This window comes from Spermophilus citellus, assembly GCF_964194105.1.
Source record: "Spermophilus citellus genome assembly, chromosome: 9".
Classification (NCBI taxonomy): Eukaryota; Metazoa; Chordata; class Mammalia; order Rodentia; family Sciuridae; genus Spermophilus; species Spermophilus citellus.
In genome coordinates, this window is record NC_138191.1 from 26,468,242 (window position 1) to 26,487,364 (window position 19,123).

The 19,123-nt window shown below is 42.0% G+C and overlaps 1 protein-coding gene and 1 long non-coding RNA gene across 2 annotated transcripts; both read right to left on the bottom strand.

Moving 5' to 3' along the window:
• Window positions 1-959: 959 nt before the first annotated feature.
• Window positions 960-5,567, bottom strand: LOC308656447 (myomegalin-like). The gene is made up of 5 exons (XM_081307545.1): window positions 5,388-5,567; window positions 4,295-4,438; window positions 3,160-3,298; window positions 2,744-2,861; window positions 960-1,232 (listed from the first exon to the last, which is right to left on the bottom strand). Exons 1-5 carry the CDS (start codon window positions 5,553-5,555, stop codon window positions 1,229-1,231), a joined length of 573 nt encoding a protein of 190 aa, XP_081163671.1. The 5' UTR covers window positions 5,556-5,567; the 3' UTR covers window positions 960-1,228.
• A 10,199-nt stretch (window positions 5,568-15,766) lies between these two features.
• On the bottom strand, window positions 15,767-17,340 carry LOC308656690. Its single transcript, XR_014023773.1, has 3 exons — window positions 17,145-17,340; window positions 16,618-16,669; window positions 15,767-15,896 (listed from the first exon to the last, which is right to left on the bottom strand). It is a non-coding gene; the product is annotated as an uncharacterized lncRNA (long non-coding RNA).
• Window positions 17,341-19,123: the final 1,783 nt, after the last annotated feature.

The following is a 19,123-nucleotide window of genomic DNA, read 5'->3' on the forward strand; positions in this document are numbered from 1 at the left end:
CAAGGTTCCTTCATTCCCCACCACCCTGCTTTATAGATCAGCATCTGCTTACCAGATAAAACATTCAGTCTTTGTTTTTTGGGGTATGGCTTATTTTATTTTCTATTCTTAACACTTGTTCTAGGGACTAATATAGAAATGGGAAACAAAGACAAAAAAAAAAACTATTTATACAAACTTTGCTTTAAAAGAAAAAAAAAGCCACTGAAAGACCGTTACAGTTTCACCCTGCCTGCCATCAGTGATGTTGGCCTTCAACGTATGGCTACAGCAACATAAATAAACCTCTATCTTACATTTACGCATACTAGGAGCACTCTGAAGACACAAAGGAGGCTTCAGTACAATTGGGGCCTGGCCCACACCACTAAGAAACAAGTAGAGGCTGCCATATGCAAGACTTTGCATAGACTTGGTGTGGACATCAGTCTCATATTCCCCTGAGGGAAGTTAGATTAGTAAAATGGCACAGCATATTTAATGTGGAGGAGTGGGGGCAGTAAAATTTGGAGAATGAGTGAATAAAGGAAGCAGATTGTGCTAGGCTATAAATGAGAGGGCCTCTTAGCAAGTCATCAGTTTCCTTCCTCACATGGACTCAAAGAGGTGAGACCTGATGGTGCAGTGCAAAGTCCAGCCTGGCTTGGCCTAGAGGAGCTACATGGTCAGGTGTGGATCTGTGAAAGGTGCTAGCTGAGTCTCACTGACACTGTCCAGCAGGGCCCTGCTGCTCACTAGGGTGCTTCTAGAACTGCCAAGGAGCTCTACATTGGAACCACATGACCCTTGTGTAGGAGGCAACAATTTCCCCAGAGCTGATTTTCTGAGGAGAGCTGCTGAGGTGAGAACTGTGTTGTGGCAGGTGCTGTGTCAGTGAGGCTGTTCAGAAGCAGTGTCTCGAGATTTAGCATGCACTCTTAGGTGCACTTTGTCTAGTGAGAAGCCTGGTGGTCTTTGACTACTGGTATTCCATCACTGCCAGGAAGTCATTCTGCCTTTCTGACTACCCTAGTAGGAGACATTTCTGATCACCTCTTCAGACCTGCACCAGATTTGAAGGAATAGGGCCCAGGTGCTCCTTAGCAGATAGACAGTTGTTCAGATGTGGTGAGGGGGTTAGGCCTAGGCTTCCTCGTGTTTAAGGGACCTGTGGTGGCTTTGCTTCTTTTGTGGCTCCTGGAAGGCAAGAGTCTCAATGCTGGAGCACACAGAAGGACCCTTAAGGATTTCACCTGCAAGTAAACAAAAGAATCCTGTTCAGATGGAACTGTTAGACCCCACTTATGATGCCCAGACACTGGAATTAGGGCAAAGCATGCAGGAAGGTATAAACATGGTGGGAGGTGGTAAAAAGAATGAGTCAAGGGGATGCACTGGGTCTGGAGGAGATTCCAGGTTCCAGCTTAGAGGATAAGCTTCCCTGTGCACCCAAATCCCTGGTGCCCCAGCCATAGCCCTACTGCATATCATATGGTCAGATCCTACTACTGTCCTTTTATTACCCAGTTCATACTACATGTTATATGGTCTGAAGAAAAATAAAGGCCTTTGTCATATTCTAGGAAAATAAGGATGGAGCATGAAACACACACATGTAGAAACAGCCTGTACTGAAGGGGACATATTGAGGCAAGTTCCCCTGTTAAGTGTGTGTCTCATTTTTCTTAAGGAGAAGTCAAATTGGCAGGGACCTCAGAGATTACCTAAGTCTAGGTCCACCTTTAACAGATGAAGGGTAGTAGCTCACAGAGGCAAAGGGGCCAGCCAAAGGCATACAACCAGTTAACATTAAGCCTGGAGTTAGAGACCAGAAATCATGAACAAGGAGAGGGTGGGCTGCACACTGGAGGGAGCCAGCAGGAACTGGAGGCTGTGGGTTAACTTGGCAGCGATAGGAGGAGGCTGTACAGAGCCAATCCTCTAAGTGTTGTGATAAGAGACTCAGGAAAGAAAGCAATCCTCAGAGAAGATCCAAAGGGAATTAGAAAGCAAGAGCTAGTTGATATACATCCCATGCTTGATCACACTCTGTGTGTCAAGGCTCTCAGGGTACAACTTAGGAACATTCCTAGAAGGCTCAACTGCTCTGATGTTTACCATATAAGTTTAAAGGTTTAATGTCTCATATTTAAAACAATCAGTTACACATCAAGTTTCTCTTAATAGGATTTCTAGGGAATTATTAGCACAGCATTTAAAGAAATGTAGAGAATATCTGATATATATATATATATATATATATAATTTCCCTTAAAGTGTCTTTTTTTCATTATCAGTTTTTTCTTTTATATCCAGGAGACCAAGTGGATCTTCCTTCATGTTTTTGAAAGAAAATGAGGTGTTAAAATAAAATGCTGTTCTTAACCTAATTTTGTGCACTAAAGTCAATTTATAAGGTTATGCCTTATTTGGTTTTTCATAAAGTAGTTCAGGAAAGTCCAGAATGCACATATGGCCTCAAGATCTCTTGGTAGACAACTGATTCACAGGGAGACTTTGAAAGTTTCTTCCCTCAAGGACCAACTGAACTGCATTTCTCTGACTCCTTGCTTCACTGACATCAAGGAGAGAAAATTGGGCTAAAGGGGAGAGATGGTGACGAGAGGAGAATAATAACAGGGTAGAAAGCTGAGCGGGCAGGAGGGTGAAGGTATGGAATCTTAAGAGGAGGCTATCCAGGAGCTAAGACCTGTGCAGTGGACCAGATATCTCCTAGAAGGTAAAGGAGGTCAGGGTCACTTACAGATCTGATGTCAGATGGTGATGTATTTGAAGCAGGCTCTGTGACTGTGTAAGACGCAATCGTTGCTTTAGCTCCAAGTTAGTCCTTGCCTTCTTCAAAACATCATGTGTCCTGGTCACTGAAAGAAGAAAAGAGCCCCACAAAGAAGGAATTTCCAGCTAGGCTCTACTTGCTGGGCATGCATTTTCTAGAGCATTTTCTTCTCACCCCTCAATCATGGCCTATTGCTGACCCCTTTGTCCCTGCTCCCTCTGCAACCACAATTGCTCATGTCACAGGAGGGTTGGACCCAGTGCATCAGACTCTCCCCTCCCAACATTCCAGTGCCTCTGTGGTCACTGTTTATCTGCAGCACAAGTGGGACATCTGCAAGACCAGCCCTTTCCTCTGCTGCTCCACAGCTCAGGGGCACCTACGCTGGCTGACAATGAACTGCTCCATGTTCTCCTTCTGCTGGTTGGCAGTCTTCAGACGCTCAGCTGTGCTCTCAAGGAGCTTCTCCTGTTTGGATACTTGGGCTCGCAGATCCAGGAGCTCCCTCTCCATTGACTCATCCTGGGGAAGAAGGACAAGCTCTCAGACAACAGTTTGGACACCAAACATATCCAGTTCTTTGTGGTTCCTGCCCATCAGAAGTAGAACTCTATAATCTTCTCAGCACTTGCAGACTGAGTTTCCTTCATTATAGCTTCTCAATCCCTCAGTTCAGAACAGTTGGAAAAAAGACCACAGGTAGGAATGTTGAGAACCTGAAAGCCCCCAATCAAGGATCAAGGAGACCCTGACTCCAGACCCACAGCAACTCCCAACTGTGAACAAGACCTCCAAATCAGTCCTTGCAGAAGTTTTGTCTCACCCTTCTTCTCCCATCCATGCAGGACTTGGAATTTCAGAGATACTATGTCTGGGACACAGGGCTACCTGATGACAGTGTTCACATTTCAAAATGTCTGTACGAATCTGAAGATGGTAAAGTGCTTCCTTGTAATTAGCATAGTTTTTCCCCAAACATACCAGTTACATTAATATGGAAATAAAAACTAGGGAGCGGATCCAGATACTAGCCCACCCAAGGCAGGACAATTCTTTAGGGGCTCTACCTTTTCCCCAGACTGGAACAGAGATAAAAGGTGTGTTGGGATTCTAGGAGCATGACTGAAAGAAGCTGCAGGATCACAGTGACTTCCTTTGATCTTTTGACCAAGAAGCCCTGAGGAATGGAGAAGCTTCAAAGGCCCCTGAATTTCAGCTCAAACTTCAGATTTATTGGAAGCAGATATTTATAGATTACAAGGGCATCTATGTCTGTGCTTCTCCATTTCCTTTTCTTCTCTTTGAATTATTATCTTGGAGTTTGGGGTGTGAGGACAAAGTAAGGTAATCAGAGCTTCAATGAAAACATCCACCAGGGGTCTCCCTCCAGGATGCTATATTAAGATCCAGCACAACCTATGTAGCTCCTGACCCTCAGAAAGCCCTGGAACTCAGAATACAGAATCTCATGGGGCAGAAGAACAAAGCTTATACCAGAAGACAACACTGGCCTCTTACCACTTTGCCAGGCAGCCCAGGGCCGTGGAAGCTTGGTAAAGCTGCTCTCCAGAACTTGGTCAGGAGCGAGGCTGACTCATCTAGGATGTGCTGCAGGGCATGAGCACTGCTTCTTAGCTCATGGAAACATTTGCTGCTTGGTGCCTGTGGAAAGGTGGGAGGGAGCCATGGACATCACTGAAGTTGAGACATCTCAGGGCTCATGACATTGCAGCCCTGCACAAGACTCAAGCTTCCTTTGTTGATGAGGCACAAAGCAGGGGCTGCTTGAACCTGGAAAACCCTAGCTCATCCCTTTGAGGTCCCAGGACTTAAGTGTGGCTCCTTTTACCTGGAATGACTCCTCACCTGGACACCCTATATAAGGCTGTCAAAGCTCATTCCCATGTCATGTCCTCTACAGACCTTTTACCTTCCTCGCATGCAATAAAAGACCCCTCTGCACCAGTGAACTTGAGGCACAAGAGGTGACTTCTCACATTGGGCCTGTGGCCCCTTAGTTGGTTTATAAATAGGGGTCTGTGTCTTGCCCTGAAGTGGGGGTTACCTGGATGCAAGGCTCTGTCTATACATCCATGGGTCTTTGGTGGCTCAGACAGCACAGCCATTGGCCCTTGTTGTCTCTGAACAGAGATGCACTCTGAGAAGCATTTGCAGATTGCCTCCCTCCCATTGCCAGGTTCTTACTCTTTCCACATATAAGGATGCAAATCCCTCACTACCTGTCCATCTGACTGATTTTAATCCACATGGGCCAGCATGACTGTAACAGATAATGAACCATGAGACAGTGCTGATTTCAACATCATACGGGCATCAACTCTTAACAAATACTTTACTGAGGATGGTGGCAACACTGCACAGACATCTCTGTGGCTCTGAGGGAGAATATCTAGTTGGCTTCCTGTACCACAGAGTAGAACATAGAATGAATCAGGAGATAGGGAAGGAAGGGCTTGGCTAGAATAATTGGAAGATGCTTTCTCTGTCATTGGGAGATGCAGGCCACAAAAGTAAATAGAGGAGAAGAAACTAGAATTAAGGACAAAGGGCACAAAGAAAGGGTGAACCCAGGAGATACAGGTGTGACTACCTCTGAGCTCTGAGCTTCAAGGCCCAGGAAGTTGCATGTGGGCCTCAGGAGAGACTGGATCTTTTCAACCAGCTGTTTCCCCTCCCCAATCTGCTCTCTGAGAGCAGTATAGTCATCGATGTGGCCTATGATGTGGCAGCCATGCTTGTTGGTGAAGGAGCCATCCATAGAATCACCCTCTAGCTTCAGAGAGTTCTTCATTCCTGAAGGATCATTTGAATCCAGCTCTGAAAAAGAAAACCACAATAATAAGGATCTGCTGTTATTCATGATAATATCCTCAGTTCCCACCAGTGCAGAGACAGTGAGAGAGCACAGGTTCAAGAAAGGCAGCCTTCAGAAATGCAGGGTGGCTCAAGCCCATAGACACCTTTTGGTTTCTTTATTTTTATAATCTTTCTTACATCATTACATAATGATAAACTTTCCAGAAGACAAATTTTGTTTTCATTGACAAGTGGGCTATTCAGGACAATATTATAAACATGAAAGTTTTCTGGATAGAAAGGCACAGACAAGTGAATAAGAATGTGTACAGGGCAATGACCAAAAGAGAGCAATAGGACAACTGTGGCAAGAAGAAGAATGAGAAGAAAGGCAGCCACAGAGGAGTCAAGGAACATGGACGATGTTTTCTCTGTCAGGAAAAAGGATGTCGCACACAGAAAATTTTCTAAATTCCCATGACACACAGAGGATCAACAACTATTTGCATTAATAATTTTCCTTCATTGTGTCCAAGCCCTTTAGTTGTCATATTTATACCATTTGTCCTGGTGACAATGACAGTATCTGAGCCAGGAGAAGAGAAAGAAGAGCTGTGGAGGACCAGAGTTAGAAATCTATGCCAACACCCCAAATACAGAGGAAATACCTGAATCTAGGGAGTAAAAACAACCAGTGTCAAGGACATCACAAACAGCCTGCATCCCATATCATGCACAGTCTAGCCTTCACCACACAAGATCTAAGGTGCCAGGACTTCCTTCTCATATCATTAGCGTATATATGTCACATAGAAAAGCAAAAGTTAACAGATGGATATGTTTCTATTATTTAGGAAAAAAATGTTTGATGGATGGATATTCCACATGAATGTAACTTCCAGTAAAAACTTGTTAGGTACAGTTTCATAAACCACCTTTATGTATAATTTTCTATGTGCTTTCTAGTACAATGCTTTGTAGTGAAACTTCAATATGCACAAAATCACATACATATATAAAATACATATACATATGCATATATGTGAAATATGTATATGTTAAAATATTTATCAAGGGCTAGGGTGCAGTTCGGTGGTAGAATGAAGAAAAAGAAACCACTCTATAGAGTACGGCAGGTCTGGCACACATAGAAGAACTTGGGCTCAAATTCTCTGTATTACAAAAGTTCATCAAAATGTAAACTATCAATAAAAGGAGTTCCTGCTAAGAGGAGAGTGGGTCAGAGCCAGGTTCCAGTTCAGGCCTCTGGGGCTGGGAACAAGAGGAAGAGCAGGGACTGAGCCATGCTGCTGCATCTCAGCTGGTACATGGGCAAACAGTGACAGGGAAGCCCTGTCAGGAGGAAGTGAAGAGGAGACTCAACACCACACCCACCATGGCAGCTCCAAAAGGGCAAGGCAGCAACCTAATGTATGCTGAGCACTTCCTGCCAGCTGGGTACTGTGCTTAGCAGTTTACAGATATCTCTTACTTACAGGCCACAATAAAAAGTCCATGAAATAGTCCACTTTCATCTGACACTTGAGGTCATTATCTGAAAAATGTGTATTCAGCACAACAGAGAAAATAAGGATTAACATGACCCAAGAATATTTGGCATGAGAATGTCAAGGCTCAGACTTAGAGAAACCTGAGCAGAAGTGATTGAGGATATGGCCATGGAGGTGATTGGGGAGCATGAATCAATTGGTGTCCCCAAAAGACAAAACAGAAGACACAGAGTGGAATGTTGTGTCAAGAGGCTGGGGAGTGGGACCTCTGTTAACACTCAAATTAAAACTAGGGAGGCAAGATACAGGCTGGATATTGAAGAGAGCCAGAGAAATCTGGTGAACATGCTTATCTGAAGAGGCAGGCAAGAGACTGGGGCACAAGTGGATGTCTACCACGTGGAATAAATGTGCCTGCCACCCAGCACATTTCCACAGCCCTGGTTTCCTTAGGGACAGGAGCATTGTGCCACATACTGAGGTCCCCCTAGGTGAAGAAAAGGAAGCCCTTCTAGAGAGTGTGGAAGGTCTGTGATACTGAGACGGAGCCTAGTGAGGTGGAAGGAAGAGCAACTAAAAAGCCAAGCACCTGATTAGGTCTCTAAGCCCTGTAAACCCAGCTTGTCTATTAATGTCTCAGTGCCCCTCTTTGCCAGTTGGATCATGTAAAATATAAAAATGTAGTAAAACCTGTCCTACTATAAATGACATTGGAAAACACAGGCTCCAGGCCAGTATGTGTCTCCCACCTATAGCCAAACTTCCACAGAAATTTGTTTTTGCCTTTTTAGGTTTCATAATGATTTTCTTACCTATATTTCTTTTTTAAGATTAGAACTGTGTAGTTATACATAGTAGTGGGTTCATTCAGACAAAATCATACACACATGCAATTTGACTTCAGTTCATGATTGCCCCCTTCCCTCTCTTTTTTCTCCCATTCCCCCTAACATTTCCCAAATCTTTTTCATCTACTCTACTAAACTTCTTTTTGCTCATCTATTAATTTATATTTGATTGCTTCTTTCTACCTATGCATAAAGGTGGCGTCCCCTGTGGTATATTTATATGTCCACGTAACAACTTTTTAAGAATTCATTCTGGGGCTGGGGTTGTGGCTTAGTCGAGAACACTTGCCTCAAATGCCTGAGTCCCTTTGATCAACCTAAGCACCAGGTTAAAAATATATATATAAATATATTGTGTTCATCTATAACAACAACAAAAAACAATCATCTGCATTGCCTCCCCTTACCCATCTCTGCACTCTGCCTCTCAATCTTCTCCATTACTGCTCTTTCCTTTATCTGTATGATATCCTATCCTGCCCTCCCCATTTCCTTTGTTTTACTCTAGTTTCTGCATGAGAGTAAACATTCAAGTTTTGAGTTTTTGTGTTTGGCTTATTTCACGTAGCATGATATTCTCATTGCTATCCATTTACCTGTAAATGTCATTATTTCATTTTCTTTTATGCCTTTGAAGAACCCCAGTGTGTGTGTGTGTGTGTGTGTGTGTGTGTGTGTGTTTACACACATATCATATATATGTGTCAGAATTATAAAATTTATTTATCTATTAAGGTGATTCCATAATTTAGCTATTGTGAAATGTGCTGCTATAAACATTGAGGTAGCTGTCACTGTAGTATGCTGATTTTAGAAGTTTTGGCAAAATACCAAGGAGTGGGCCGATCCTCATAGGATGTTTACATCTCTAGTTTTTTGATGAATCTCTATAGTGGTTTCTGGACTTGTACTAGTCTGCAGTCCCCTTAACACTATACAAGTGTACATTTTCCCCACAACGTTGCCTGCATTTTTTAATGTATATTCTTGAACATTGCAATTCTGGAGTGAGATAAAATTTTAGTATTGCTTTCATTTGCTTTCCCTAATTGCTAGTGATGTTGAACCTTTTCTCATCTATTTGGCTATTTGTAATTTTTTTGTTAAGAAGTTTCTATTTCATTTTTTCTATTGCCCATTTATTGATTGGGTTATTTGGGATATTTTTGTATGAAGTGCTTTGAGTTATTTATATATTTGGGGTATTAATCCCTAATCAGATGAGTAGCTGACCAAGATATTTTTCCCATTCTGTAGGCTCTCTCTTCACACTCTTCTTTCTTTCCTTTGCTGGGAAGAAATTTTGTAGTTTGATGGCATCCCACTTATTTATTCATAGTTTCAGTTCATGTACTTTTGAGGAAGCTGGTGCCAGCAATAATATGTAGAATGTTGGCCCTACGTTCTTTTCTAACAGTTGTAAGTTTTCTGGTCTAATTCCTAAGTGTTTGATTCATTTTCATTTGAGTTTTGTGCAGGGTGAGAAATAGGGTTTTAGTGTTATTTTTCTACATAGTTATCCAGTTGTCCCAGAACCATTTATTAATAAAAAGGCTCATTTCTCCAATGTATATTTTTGCACCTTTGTTAAGTACCACAGGGCTCTAAGTACGTGGATTTGTCTCTGTCTTCTATTCTGACCTATTGGTCTTTGGGTCTATTTTTGTGACAATATCATGCTTTTTGTTACTAGAGCTCTGCAGCATTACTTATTGTCGGGTGTTTTGTATTTAACAGTGGTACCAATAATAAAAAACAAACTGAAATAGAAAATTAGTTCAAGAATTAGATAGTAGGAGACAACTATGTAGGCTAATATATTAACATCCCAACTTAAAGAGGTGGGAATTACAATATATATATTTAGGAATACAGTATTTTTCTTTTGGGAGAGCTATTTTTGTTTAATACTTTTACTTTATTTATTTTTAATAATAATATAGGATACCATGGAAAGGGGTGTCGAGTGGTTGTATAACATTCCCTCTCTGCATTTCGGAAGCCTATGATTCCTTGTGGTCTATGTACCACCTACAATCCATACACATGTACAGTCTGTTGCCACCTGGAGGCTCTTAGCAGCTATAAGCAATGCAGCAGAGGAGCTGGCTCCTTATTGTAAATCAATTGTATGAAACTGTGAAGAGAGACCGGGTCCATAATCCTTATATTTTCCACATACTACAGAGGCAAATTGGACATTCCTCCTGATATAATTGTGTTCTATGTCCCTAGGGAAATGAATAGATGTCCTCAGAAATTAAACTGACTGGAGGTTTCCAGCAGCCTCATGTCAATCCAGGTCAGGCTCAGGAAGAACTGGGTACAAGAGGGCCTGCTGCCCACTACTGTGTTCTCCACACACTCTCCTTGAAAATTCCTCATTGTCACCACGATCTGCTTCAGTTTTCTCAAAATTTCTTCAATCTGACTGTTTGGCTCCATCACCCTGAGAACACACCTCATCATACTCTCATTACTGGTGTCTAGATTCTTCCACTCTCCTCCTCACTACCTTCTCTGGTTGTGAGGTCCCCCAAAGATCAACTCTCCCGTCAGGTTTACTTTTGTTAAGATACAGCGGCACAGTGTTACCCATGCTGGCCTCACACTCCTGGCCATGAGAGAACCTCCTGCTGGGACCACTGAGCCCAGCCTCACTAGCCTTCTAACTCACTGTCCTGCTCTTACCATGTTCCCTCTCTGCTTGTGAAAACTGTATTCCTACATCCCCCTGAATAATTCCAACTCCCCATCTTGCATTTGAAGTCCTCATTCCTGGCCCCACAGGGTTATCCAACATCACATCCCAACACTCCCATACACCATCCTTCCTTGTCAGGCTGTCTCCTCCCTGACTCTCACTCTGCTTCACTGTCTTCTAGCAATCAGGTCTTTGTCTACAGATGCTGCTCCCTGCCTCTCATGTACTGTGTGTCCCCAAGTCTCAGTTCATCCATCATTAGTCATCTGTCACTGAAGACACTCAGTAACATGCATGAGAGATCCTCTTGACCTGAAGGAGAAAGTATCTTAAACCAATATACCTGTTTGTGAAAGCAATGGTGAAACAGACAAAAAAGGAGATTAGACCTGGAAGGATTGAAAATGGCCACTGACACAAGAATCTCTTCATGGACTCTTGGCAACGTGGACAGTTTCTTCACAAAGGTCTTGTATGCCATGCTTACTACCAGCCACTCTATCATTACATAATTTTGGTGGGAAGGAGAACTCCTTTTATATGTCCAACCCCTGACATCCTGGCCCATTCCTTTTCATGAAATCCTATTTAGTCTCATTATATCAAAAACAAATCTCCTCCCCTTCAATCTACTTCTTTCAGTTCCTTGAGGCTGGATCCCTCAATCATTGTGTACAATATTTTTTTCACACTGTGTCTAAACCTCCAGCCCCTCCTATATATAGTGTCTATTATGAAAAGTGGCCAAATCTGTGAAGTCCCTTGGGAAAGTCTCACCTTCCCACAAGGATATTACATTTAAACTACCTTGAACTCAGACTGAAGGGCTTTGGGGTAATTTAGTATCAAGGTGGCTGTAGCTCAATGTAGACTCGCTCTCTCTACCACTTCTGTGAATGACCACAGAGCCAGGTCTACCCTCTAGGTCATCTGCAATAAATATTTTAAATCGGGTTAGAATTTTGTCATGTTTTCTGTTGCCTGCTTTTAGCAGGGAGGAACCCTGCTGACATTTTTCAAGGCTCACAGTAGAAGATCCTCTACAACCATTGGAGCCATTTATCAAATTCTGAAGGTATTGTTACATGCCATTAGTGGGCAAGATGGGAAAGTCCTCAACAAAATATCAAGTTGTAGCTTAGTTATATTCATGTTGTTTCTGCAGGGCTTTCTGTGTACACAGAGGATAGGTCTGAGTAGAGAGGTCAGCACCACTACTGTAGTTACAGCTGTGTCCTGTTCACAATATACACATTAGAGTCAGAGAACCCACACAGGATGAATATTTGTACAATTAGAATGCTCTTTTTCTTCATTTCAGATTCATGTATAAAGGTGACTGTGTCCAGCTCTATTTGGAGGGAATGGATGAGGCACTGGCTCTTCCCAGGGACAAAGTATACTGATTAATAGCTCAACAACCCATGTGAGAGGCCTTATGAATTCTTTGTTCCAGAGAAGCAATGTCTCTGTTTCTGTTTGAAATTGTCTCAAAAACATCTGTAACATACAGAATTAGGAATGGGTGAACACCCAACCCAGCCTCATCTTTGAAAGATCAGGCTGCACAGCAGTAAAAATATGTTGGCTGAGGAGTCAGGCAGACATGGGCCCAGTGTTCCCACCACACACTAGTGGAGATTTGGGGGCAGTGACCATGCTGAATCTCAGTGTCCGAAGCACTACTGTAGAGACACCACCAACTGTGGACAGTGTCTCTTGAGGATTTAATGGAGTAGTCTGTATACAGAGATCACCTGGCAGTGGTTATAGTTCACCACATGTATTGTATTTCTGTTTCTGAAATGTTGTGACACTGAGATTAAACCTTTGCATCACTGCCCCTCAGTGGAAATGGGAAAAAGAAAAACATGGTCACACCTGAAAAGGCACTGACTAAAGCAAGGGTTGGGAAATAAATTTAGTCAGTTAATTTTACTATAAAACATTCGGATACAGGGAGACATCACAGACTTCTGCTCTTCCTAAAAACTGATTTAATGACTAAAGACTCAAGAATTTCAAAAGTTTATCTGAGGAAAAGTTGAACTCTACCTTGAGAGAGAGGAAAGAAGAATATATTTTTTTTCTCTACATACTCTATAAAGCTACTATCACTCAGGGCTCTTGTTCAACAAGAGTGACAATCCTGGAACTTGTGGAGAGAAATGCTCTCTGCTGTCTGAATAACTGGGCCAGTTCCCCATCATGTACACTGGCCATTGACAATTTACATGAGAACATAACTCTCAGACGGAACAGATGATTCAACATGTAATCTCTGGAGGAAAGAATCATTTGTGCTCCTTTGGGTTGAAACCTACAGCAATGTATGGTGGAACAGAAACAGGAATGACTGATTGAAGGATAGCCTTCTCAGAGGAAGCTGAGAAACTGAGTCAACACTCAAGAACCATAAGAGACTTCCATATGATTTTTGAGTATTCTATCTCATGAAAAGAGGAGAGGAAATCATTAGAAAATAAATGCAATTTCCAAGGACACTGCAGAAGGAATGATTTAACCCCTTTAAAGACTGAGGTCTGACCAATCCCTCCTGGAACAAGTTGTAGTGATGTCTGTGAGATGCTTCTAATCCCCTCCTCCTAACTCCAGTCTACTCGCAACTATGGCTGGCACAGTGCAGACCAGGATTAAAAATAAACTGACCTGGCAAGAAAAATAACAAAGCTTCAGATCCACCTGACCTCTACACCTGTTGAGAAACAAACTGGGTCTCCTGGCTCTGCAGGCATATGTCTCAGCCTAGATAGTGGAGTTGAGTGCAGAGAATTTGTGATTTACCAGAGACAAGTTGCATTCATCTGAATTAGGATAAAAGTACTCACTGGTTCCATCCACAGTAGAGCTGACTTTAGGCTCATGTGATGGGAACACAGAGCTTCTGACAAGTTCTTGTGTGTCACATGAATCAGGATGACCAGAGTCCCCAAAATATTTTTCATCCAGCTGGAGGTCATTCTCTTCCTCTTCCTCCAGTTCACTGTTGAGACTGCTGGGACAGCTGAGGCAGGGAAGAACAAAAGATGAAATCATGGTGGTTTAGAAATTACAGTCTCCCAGCTGGTCCCGATTCAAAGCTGAAGGGTGGAGTCCCAAACAGGTGCCTCCCTTCAAAAATGATTCAAAAAACCATTTTCATCTCAAGGACATAGTTTAGGTGCCATGGTATGAGAGAGAGACCAAGGGCCACCATTGCTCAGTGTACTGATAACAAGATAACAAGCTCAAGAGGAAGAGGGCACAGCTCTGCCTATAAGGTACAGTCACAGAAGGATCACACAATGAGAAGCATAGCAGGGGCCAACCTTGTGCATAAAGCATGGTGAATTTTAGACACAAGTGTCTGATCAATAGTCTCCTGAATTGAAGAGTCTCAGAGACATTTTGCCTTCTTTGCACATCCATATTATGACATGATATCATTTTTGTTCTATCTACTTTTCTTGCTATGGAATACCTGTTGATGAGCTCAGGCTAACAGTACAGAAATGATTTTTGGATCTCATCCTGAGTTTGACCTTTACAAAGGGAACACATGATTTATTTAAGATCTAGAAGTGCCCAAGGCTGCTCAGTTCTTCTTGAGCAGACTCACTCTTACAATACCATAAAGAAGACAGAGAACTTTGCTAATGGGTTCCATCATCTTGGATAGAATCAACAACTTCACTGCAATCAGCACTCCTACTGTGCCTTTAAGAAACTTTGACTACATTTGACCTTATGCTCTGTACTTTTAGGATTCCTGCACCCCTTTTATTTTACCCATTTTTTTCTAGCCCCTGGTCATTCATTGTTACCTGAAATAAAGTGACTCTTCTTTATCACTGTCCTCATTGTCATGGTGTTCTGTAAACATATTCAGAAATGTAGAAGTCATTAAATAACTCCACTTTACTCATTCCAGTACAGACACCTCCCTCAGAAGAAGACATAATTTATGTGTATATAATTCAGGGAGCAACTAAAGGACTTAACCTGGAAGAACTCACATGTTGAGTTTAAAGAAATAGTCTGAGATGCTATGCTGATCCATCATGCACAACGTCTCTGACTGGGTGGATCATTATTATGGAATGCTCTTCATGTAACTGGACAAAGTCAAAATGCATTTTGGTCTCCTGAGCCCTGGATACACTTCCAGGTTCTTCTGGATTTCACTAACTGCAGCTTCCTTCCTTCCACAAAGCTCATTCCAAGACTTAGTGGCTCTGGGCCCCCTCACAATTCTCAAACAGAACCAGTTTCATTCTCTAGGAAGAGGATTAAAATACCTGAGCCTCATTTTTCTCAATACTAGGGATTATTTTTAAGGATCTCAAAGTTAACTTTGGCAGTGTACTAGAAGGAAATTCCTCTTTCAGAACTTTTCTGGTATAAACCAACATTTCCACCACCTGATACTAGCATTTTAATGTAAGCAAGATTAACCATTTCAATGTTCTCTTTTTTTTTTTTTTTTTTTTTTTTTTTTTTTGTTACTGCGATTGAACTTAGGGGCACATGACCACTGCACTACATCCCCAGGCCTATTTTGTATTTTATTTAGTGATAAGGTCTGAGTTGTTTACTGCCTTGCTTTTTCCTGAGGCTGGCTTTTTAAATTTTTTAATTTTTTTTTTTATTTTTAGGTGGACACACAATATCTTTATTTTTTTTTTTATGGTGCCGAGTGTTGAACCCAGTGCCTCATGCATGCTAGGTGACTGTCCTACCACTTGAGCCACATCCCATGCCCTCTGAGTTGGCTTTAAACCCAAGATCCTCCTGCCTCAACCTCCTGAGCAGCTGGGATTATAGGCTTGTGCTTGTAATCAAAGGATCAAACATGAGCAAGAACACTGTAGGAGAGATCAGTTGTCCTAGGTTGTAAGAATAAGGTCATGCAGAGCCCTGATATGCACACACATAAATAGTACCTGTGAGTAGGTTACAGTCTCTACAACTTCCCTGCTCTTGTTAGTTCTAGGTTTACCATCCTGAATTTGTCACTGGACCCTCAGAAGTATAATTAATAGGAGTGCATTTGTGTTTTAATGGGGTAGTCATGAGCTGCAGCTAGACAAAGGGAGACTTCATGCTCACCCAAGAAATCAGCACTGAAGCATGGGGGCTGGTGGATATCTGATGATTCAGAGTGACTGGGGCAAGTGTTACAGCCCTCATTCAATACGTCCTGCAGGATTTCTTTCTCCTCCTGTGGGGCTTGTCTCAGACTGGAGGGATAAAGAGTATGATTAAATGAGAGTAGTAAATGTGAGTCCCAGTTGGTCTAAATAGAGGCCTAAGGGAGTGGTCACAGAAGGGCAAGAGGGTACTCCTTTCAAAGAGAAAGAAAATGATCCTCCTAGGATATGGGCAGGGTGCACATGTCTTCATGACAGGAGATAGGAAGAGGCCCTCAATCTACTGACTAGAAAAGAGCTGAGGACAGAGACTCCAATCTCCCTGTGTGATACAACCATGAGCCACAGCATACACAGAAAATGGACTTTATGTGTGTGTGTGTGTGTGCATGCATTTTTATATGTGTGTGTGTGTGTATGTGTACTCCCCCCACCCAAGGCTATGACATTCCTGCCAAAAAGTCTTATCAACCAGAAAGAAACCAGATTTATATCTCATACTCAATGGACCCATACAAGACAGGAGATGTAGATTCTGTGAGGTAAACAAACAAACAAACAAACAAAAAAACAAAACATTCAGTTAGTTTGATTACTTCTAGTTGGATACAGACAGGAACGACAGAGAAAAGAAAAACACCTCCTTAAAAGATGGACTTTTTCCGTGATTGAGGAATGCAGTCATACCAGCAGCTTGTGTTTGCCTTTGCATGTGAATAGTGTGGACACTTTGTACCTCTTGGTTTGCTCATCTGGGGACCCTCCTCATATTTAACCCATCCTCTTCCAGGCTCTTAACACTCATTGTTACCTGGGAGCCAGCAAGTCCTGTTCTTTTCCACTCTCCTCCTCTGCACCACTCCCTGAAATCAAATTCAGAAACATCCAGTCAGTCAATGAGTAGTTTCTACATCACTCACTACAAACACAGGGGAAGCCTGAACTGAATGGAGAATCATTAGTCCCAGACCTTTACCAACACGGCTGTTATATGTCTGTGGATCTGATATGGTACAAGAGAATACTGTTAAAAAAGGTTTGAGCTATTCTTGAGGATGAAAAGGCATTTTCATGTCTCCAGTAGAAATCAGTAACTGGGAATTAACCTATGCCCACCCTACACTTCCCTGTAAACTAAAAGTGGCTGTAGTCTTTGTGTTTCATTATTCCATTGTTAGTAAACTGAAGGCAAAATAACAATATCTTTACTTCTGGAAATGATGGATTTCCTTTTGATGAAAGAAAAGAGGAGAAAAAATTTGGAGACAATCTTTTTCTCAGAGGGGAAACAGACAATCATACCTCACTTTAGTGACCATAAACCTATCTGCAACTTACGATATTTCTGGAACTGGTTGGCAAGGGTATACACGGTAGATTGACATAAGATGAATTTTTCTTCCAGATCTCGGAAATTCAGTTTGTGTTCTTGTAATTCAGCTTGTAGTCCCCGTATGATTTCTTTAAGTTTCATCTGAGGCTCTCCATCAAGGTTCATTTCATCCCCTCCATCAGGGGAAGGGCTGAAGAATACTGCCATGTTTGTACAATAAATGTACAGCCAGGACCTGCAAAGAAAACCCAAACATGTTATGGGTTAAAAACAAGAGAATCCAAGAGCTGGCTGCAGTGGCAAATGCCTATAATCTCAGAGGCTCAGAAGGTGAGACAGAAGGATCTAGAGTTAGAAGTCAGCTTGAGCAATAGCAAGATGCTAAGCCACTCAGTGAGACCCTGTCTCTTAATAAAATACAAAAAAGGGCTGCATATGTGGCTAAGTGTTTGAGTGCTTCTGACCCAAATATTTAAAAAAATAATAAAATAACCCAAGTAGAATTCATCAGGACTAAGGGAAGACAGCAGCTCTCATGACTCACTTACTGTTGAGAAACAAGTACTCAGCAGTCCACAACACTTGAAACTCCTTCACCTTTCAAACAAGGATTCACACACCTGAGTCTATAGCGTGGACTCAAGACAGAAATGAGGAGGTAGGGCTGAGTGCGCTAGGTAACAGTCTAACAGAATTAGAAGGTTGGAGATGTCATGGAATGTGGGAGCCTCTGCCTTCCAATTGGCTCATGATGGCTGATCCACTGGTTTCTTCAGAAGGTCAGTACAGACGTAGACCACCACTCATTGGGCAGTCTCAGTACTTGTGTACCCTCATGCCAATGTTACCAACTTTTCTTTGTTCCCTTCTCCAAACACCATATTTCACATTACTCCTATAGGTATATGTTGAGAATCCTCGAAGTGAAAATGGTTTCCCAACAAGTTAAAATTATCTACAGGACTACCCAGTGGTCACCTCATTATTTCCTTAATAATAAAGTGGATCATAAGGTTTTTCCTCAAGGGGACAATGCAAAACTGTCAATGTAATATAGCCATAATGTTCTTCTCTGAATATGCCATTATTTCAAAATCCACTAAAAATACAGAACAAAGAGTAAACCATGAGTGTTTGAAATTGTTTTCTGCACTCTCTCAATATTATTTTGTTATACTCCATTTTTATTGTGGCTTCTTTTCTCTCACTGGGACATCTGTTGGTGTACAGGACTCTGAAGGAATTCCTTACTTATTACAAAAGTTCCAATTGGCTCAGGCAATAGGAACATGGAAAGGAGAATAGAAACATGGAGGGGAGCCATGCTAAGTCTTTGTGAACCCTCAACTGTGGGACGCTCATTGGAAGAAATTTTCCAGATCCCTCTTACTAAGTCCAAAGCAGATAATGTCCAGTGCTGACTCTGCTCTTCATGGCAATCTTCCCTTCACTAGGTCAGGCTACTGGTGTCTGCAATCAATGTTCTCACCTACTGAGAACCATGGCTGAATCTGAAGCAGATACATTAAGCTCTTTTCAGTAAGGATTGGATACCCTTCCTAGCATGCTGCAGGGAAATGAGCCCAGTGCTTTACCTGTCCAAGCTCAGCAAATGCATTCATTTGCTTTAACTCACTTATAATGTAAGTTCTCTATATACATGGAGATTTTACATTTTATACACATCACAGGGTAAACTGAGGAGCAAAGCAGGGGAGTTAGTTTATTCTGCTTCTATGAACACAAGAGTCATCGACTCTCATCCACTTGAATGTCAGAAAGCCAGGCTTTTAGCCACACCTTCCTCCCTTTGGACTGCAAACCTGAAAATTACTTCAATTATTTACATGCATTTGAAATGAAGTTTGAGAAAAAACAAGAGTTGAACTTTGAGGAATGACAATATTAGTTTGTTTTGAAGTGGACAGAAAATGCTGAGGTCTAGAGAAAACATCACAATAATCTCCGCAAGGAAGAACTTATG

Bases quoted from the DNA above. Each gene is read 5' to 3' on its own strand.
- LOC308656447 (XM_081307545.1), bottom strand. From the start codon at position 5,555: ATGGATGGCTCCTTCACCAACAAGCATGGCTGCCACATCATAGGCCAC. The intron at 3,299-4,294 runs GTAAGAGGCCAG...CTTCTTCCCCAG, and splicing joins CTGGGCTGCCTGGCAAAGTG to GATGAGTCAATGGAGAGGGA. The intron at 2,862-3,159 runs GTAGGTGCCCCT...TTCTTCTTTCAG, and splicing joins GCAGTTCATTGTCAGCCAGC to TGACCAGGACACATGATGTT.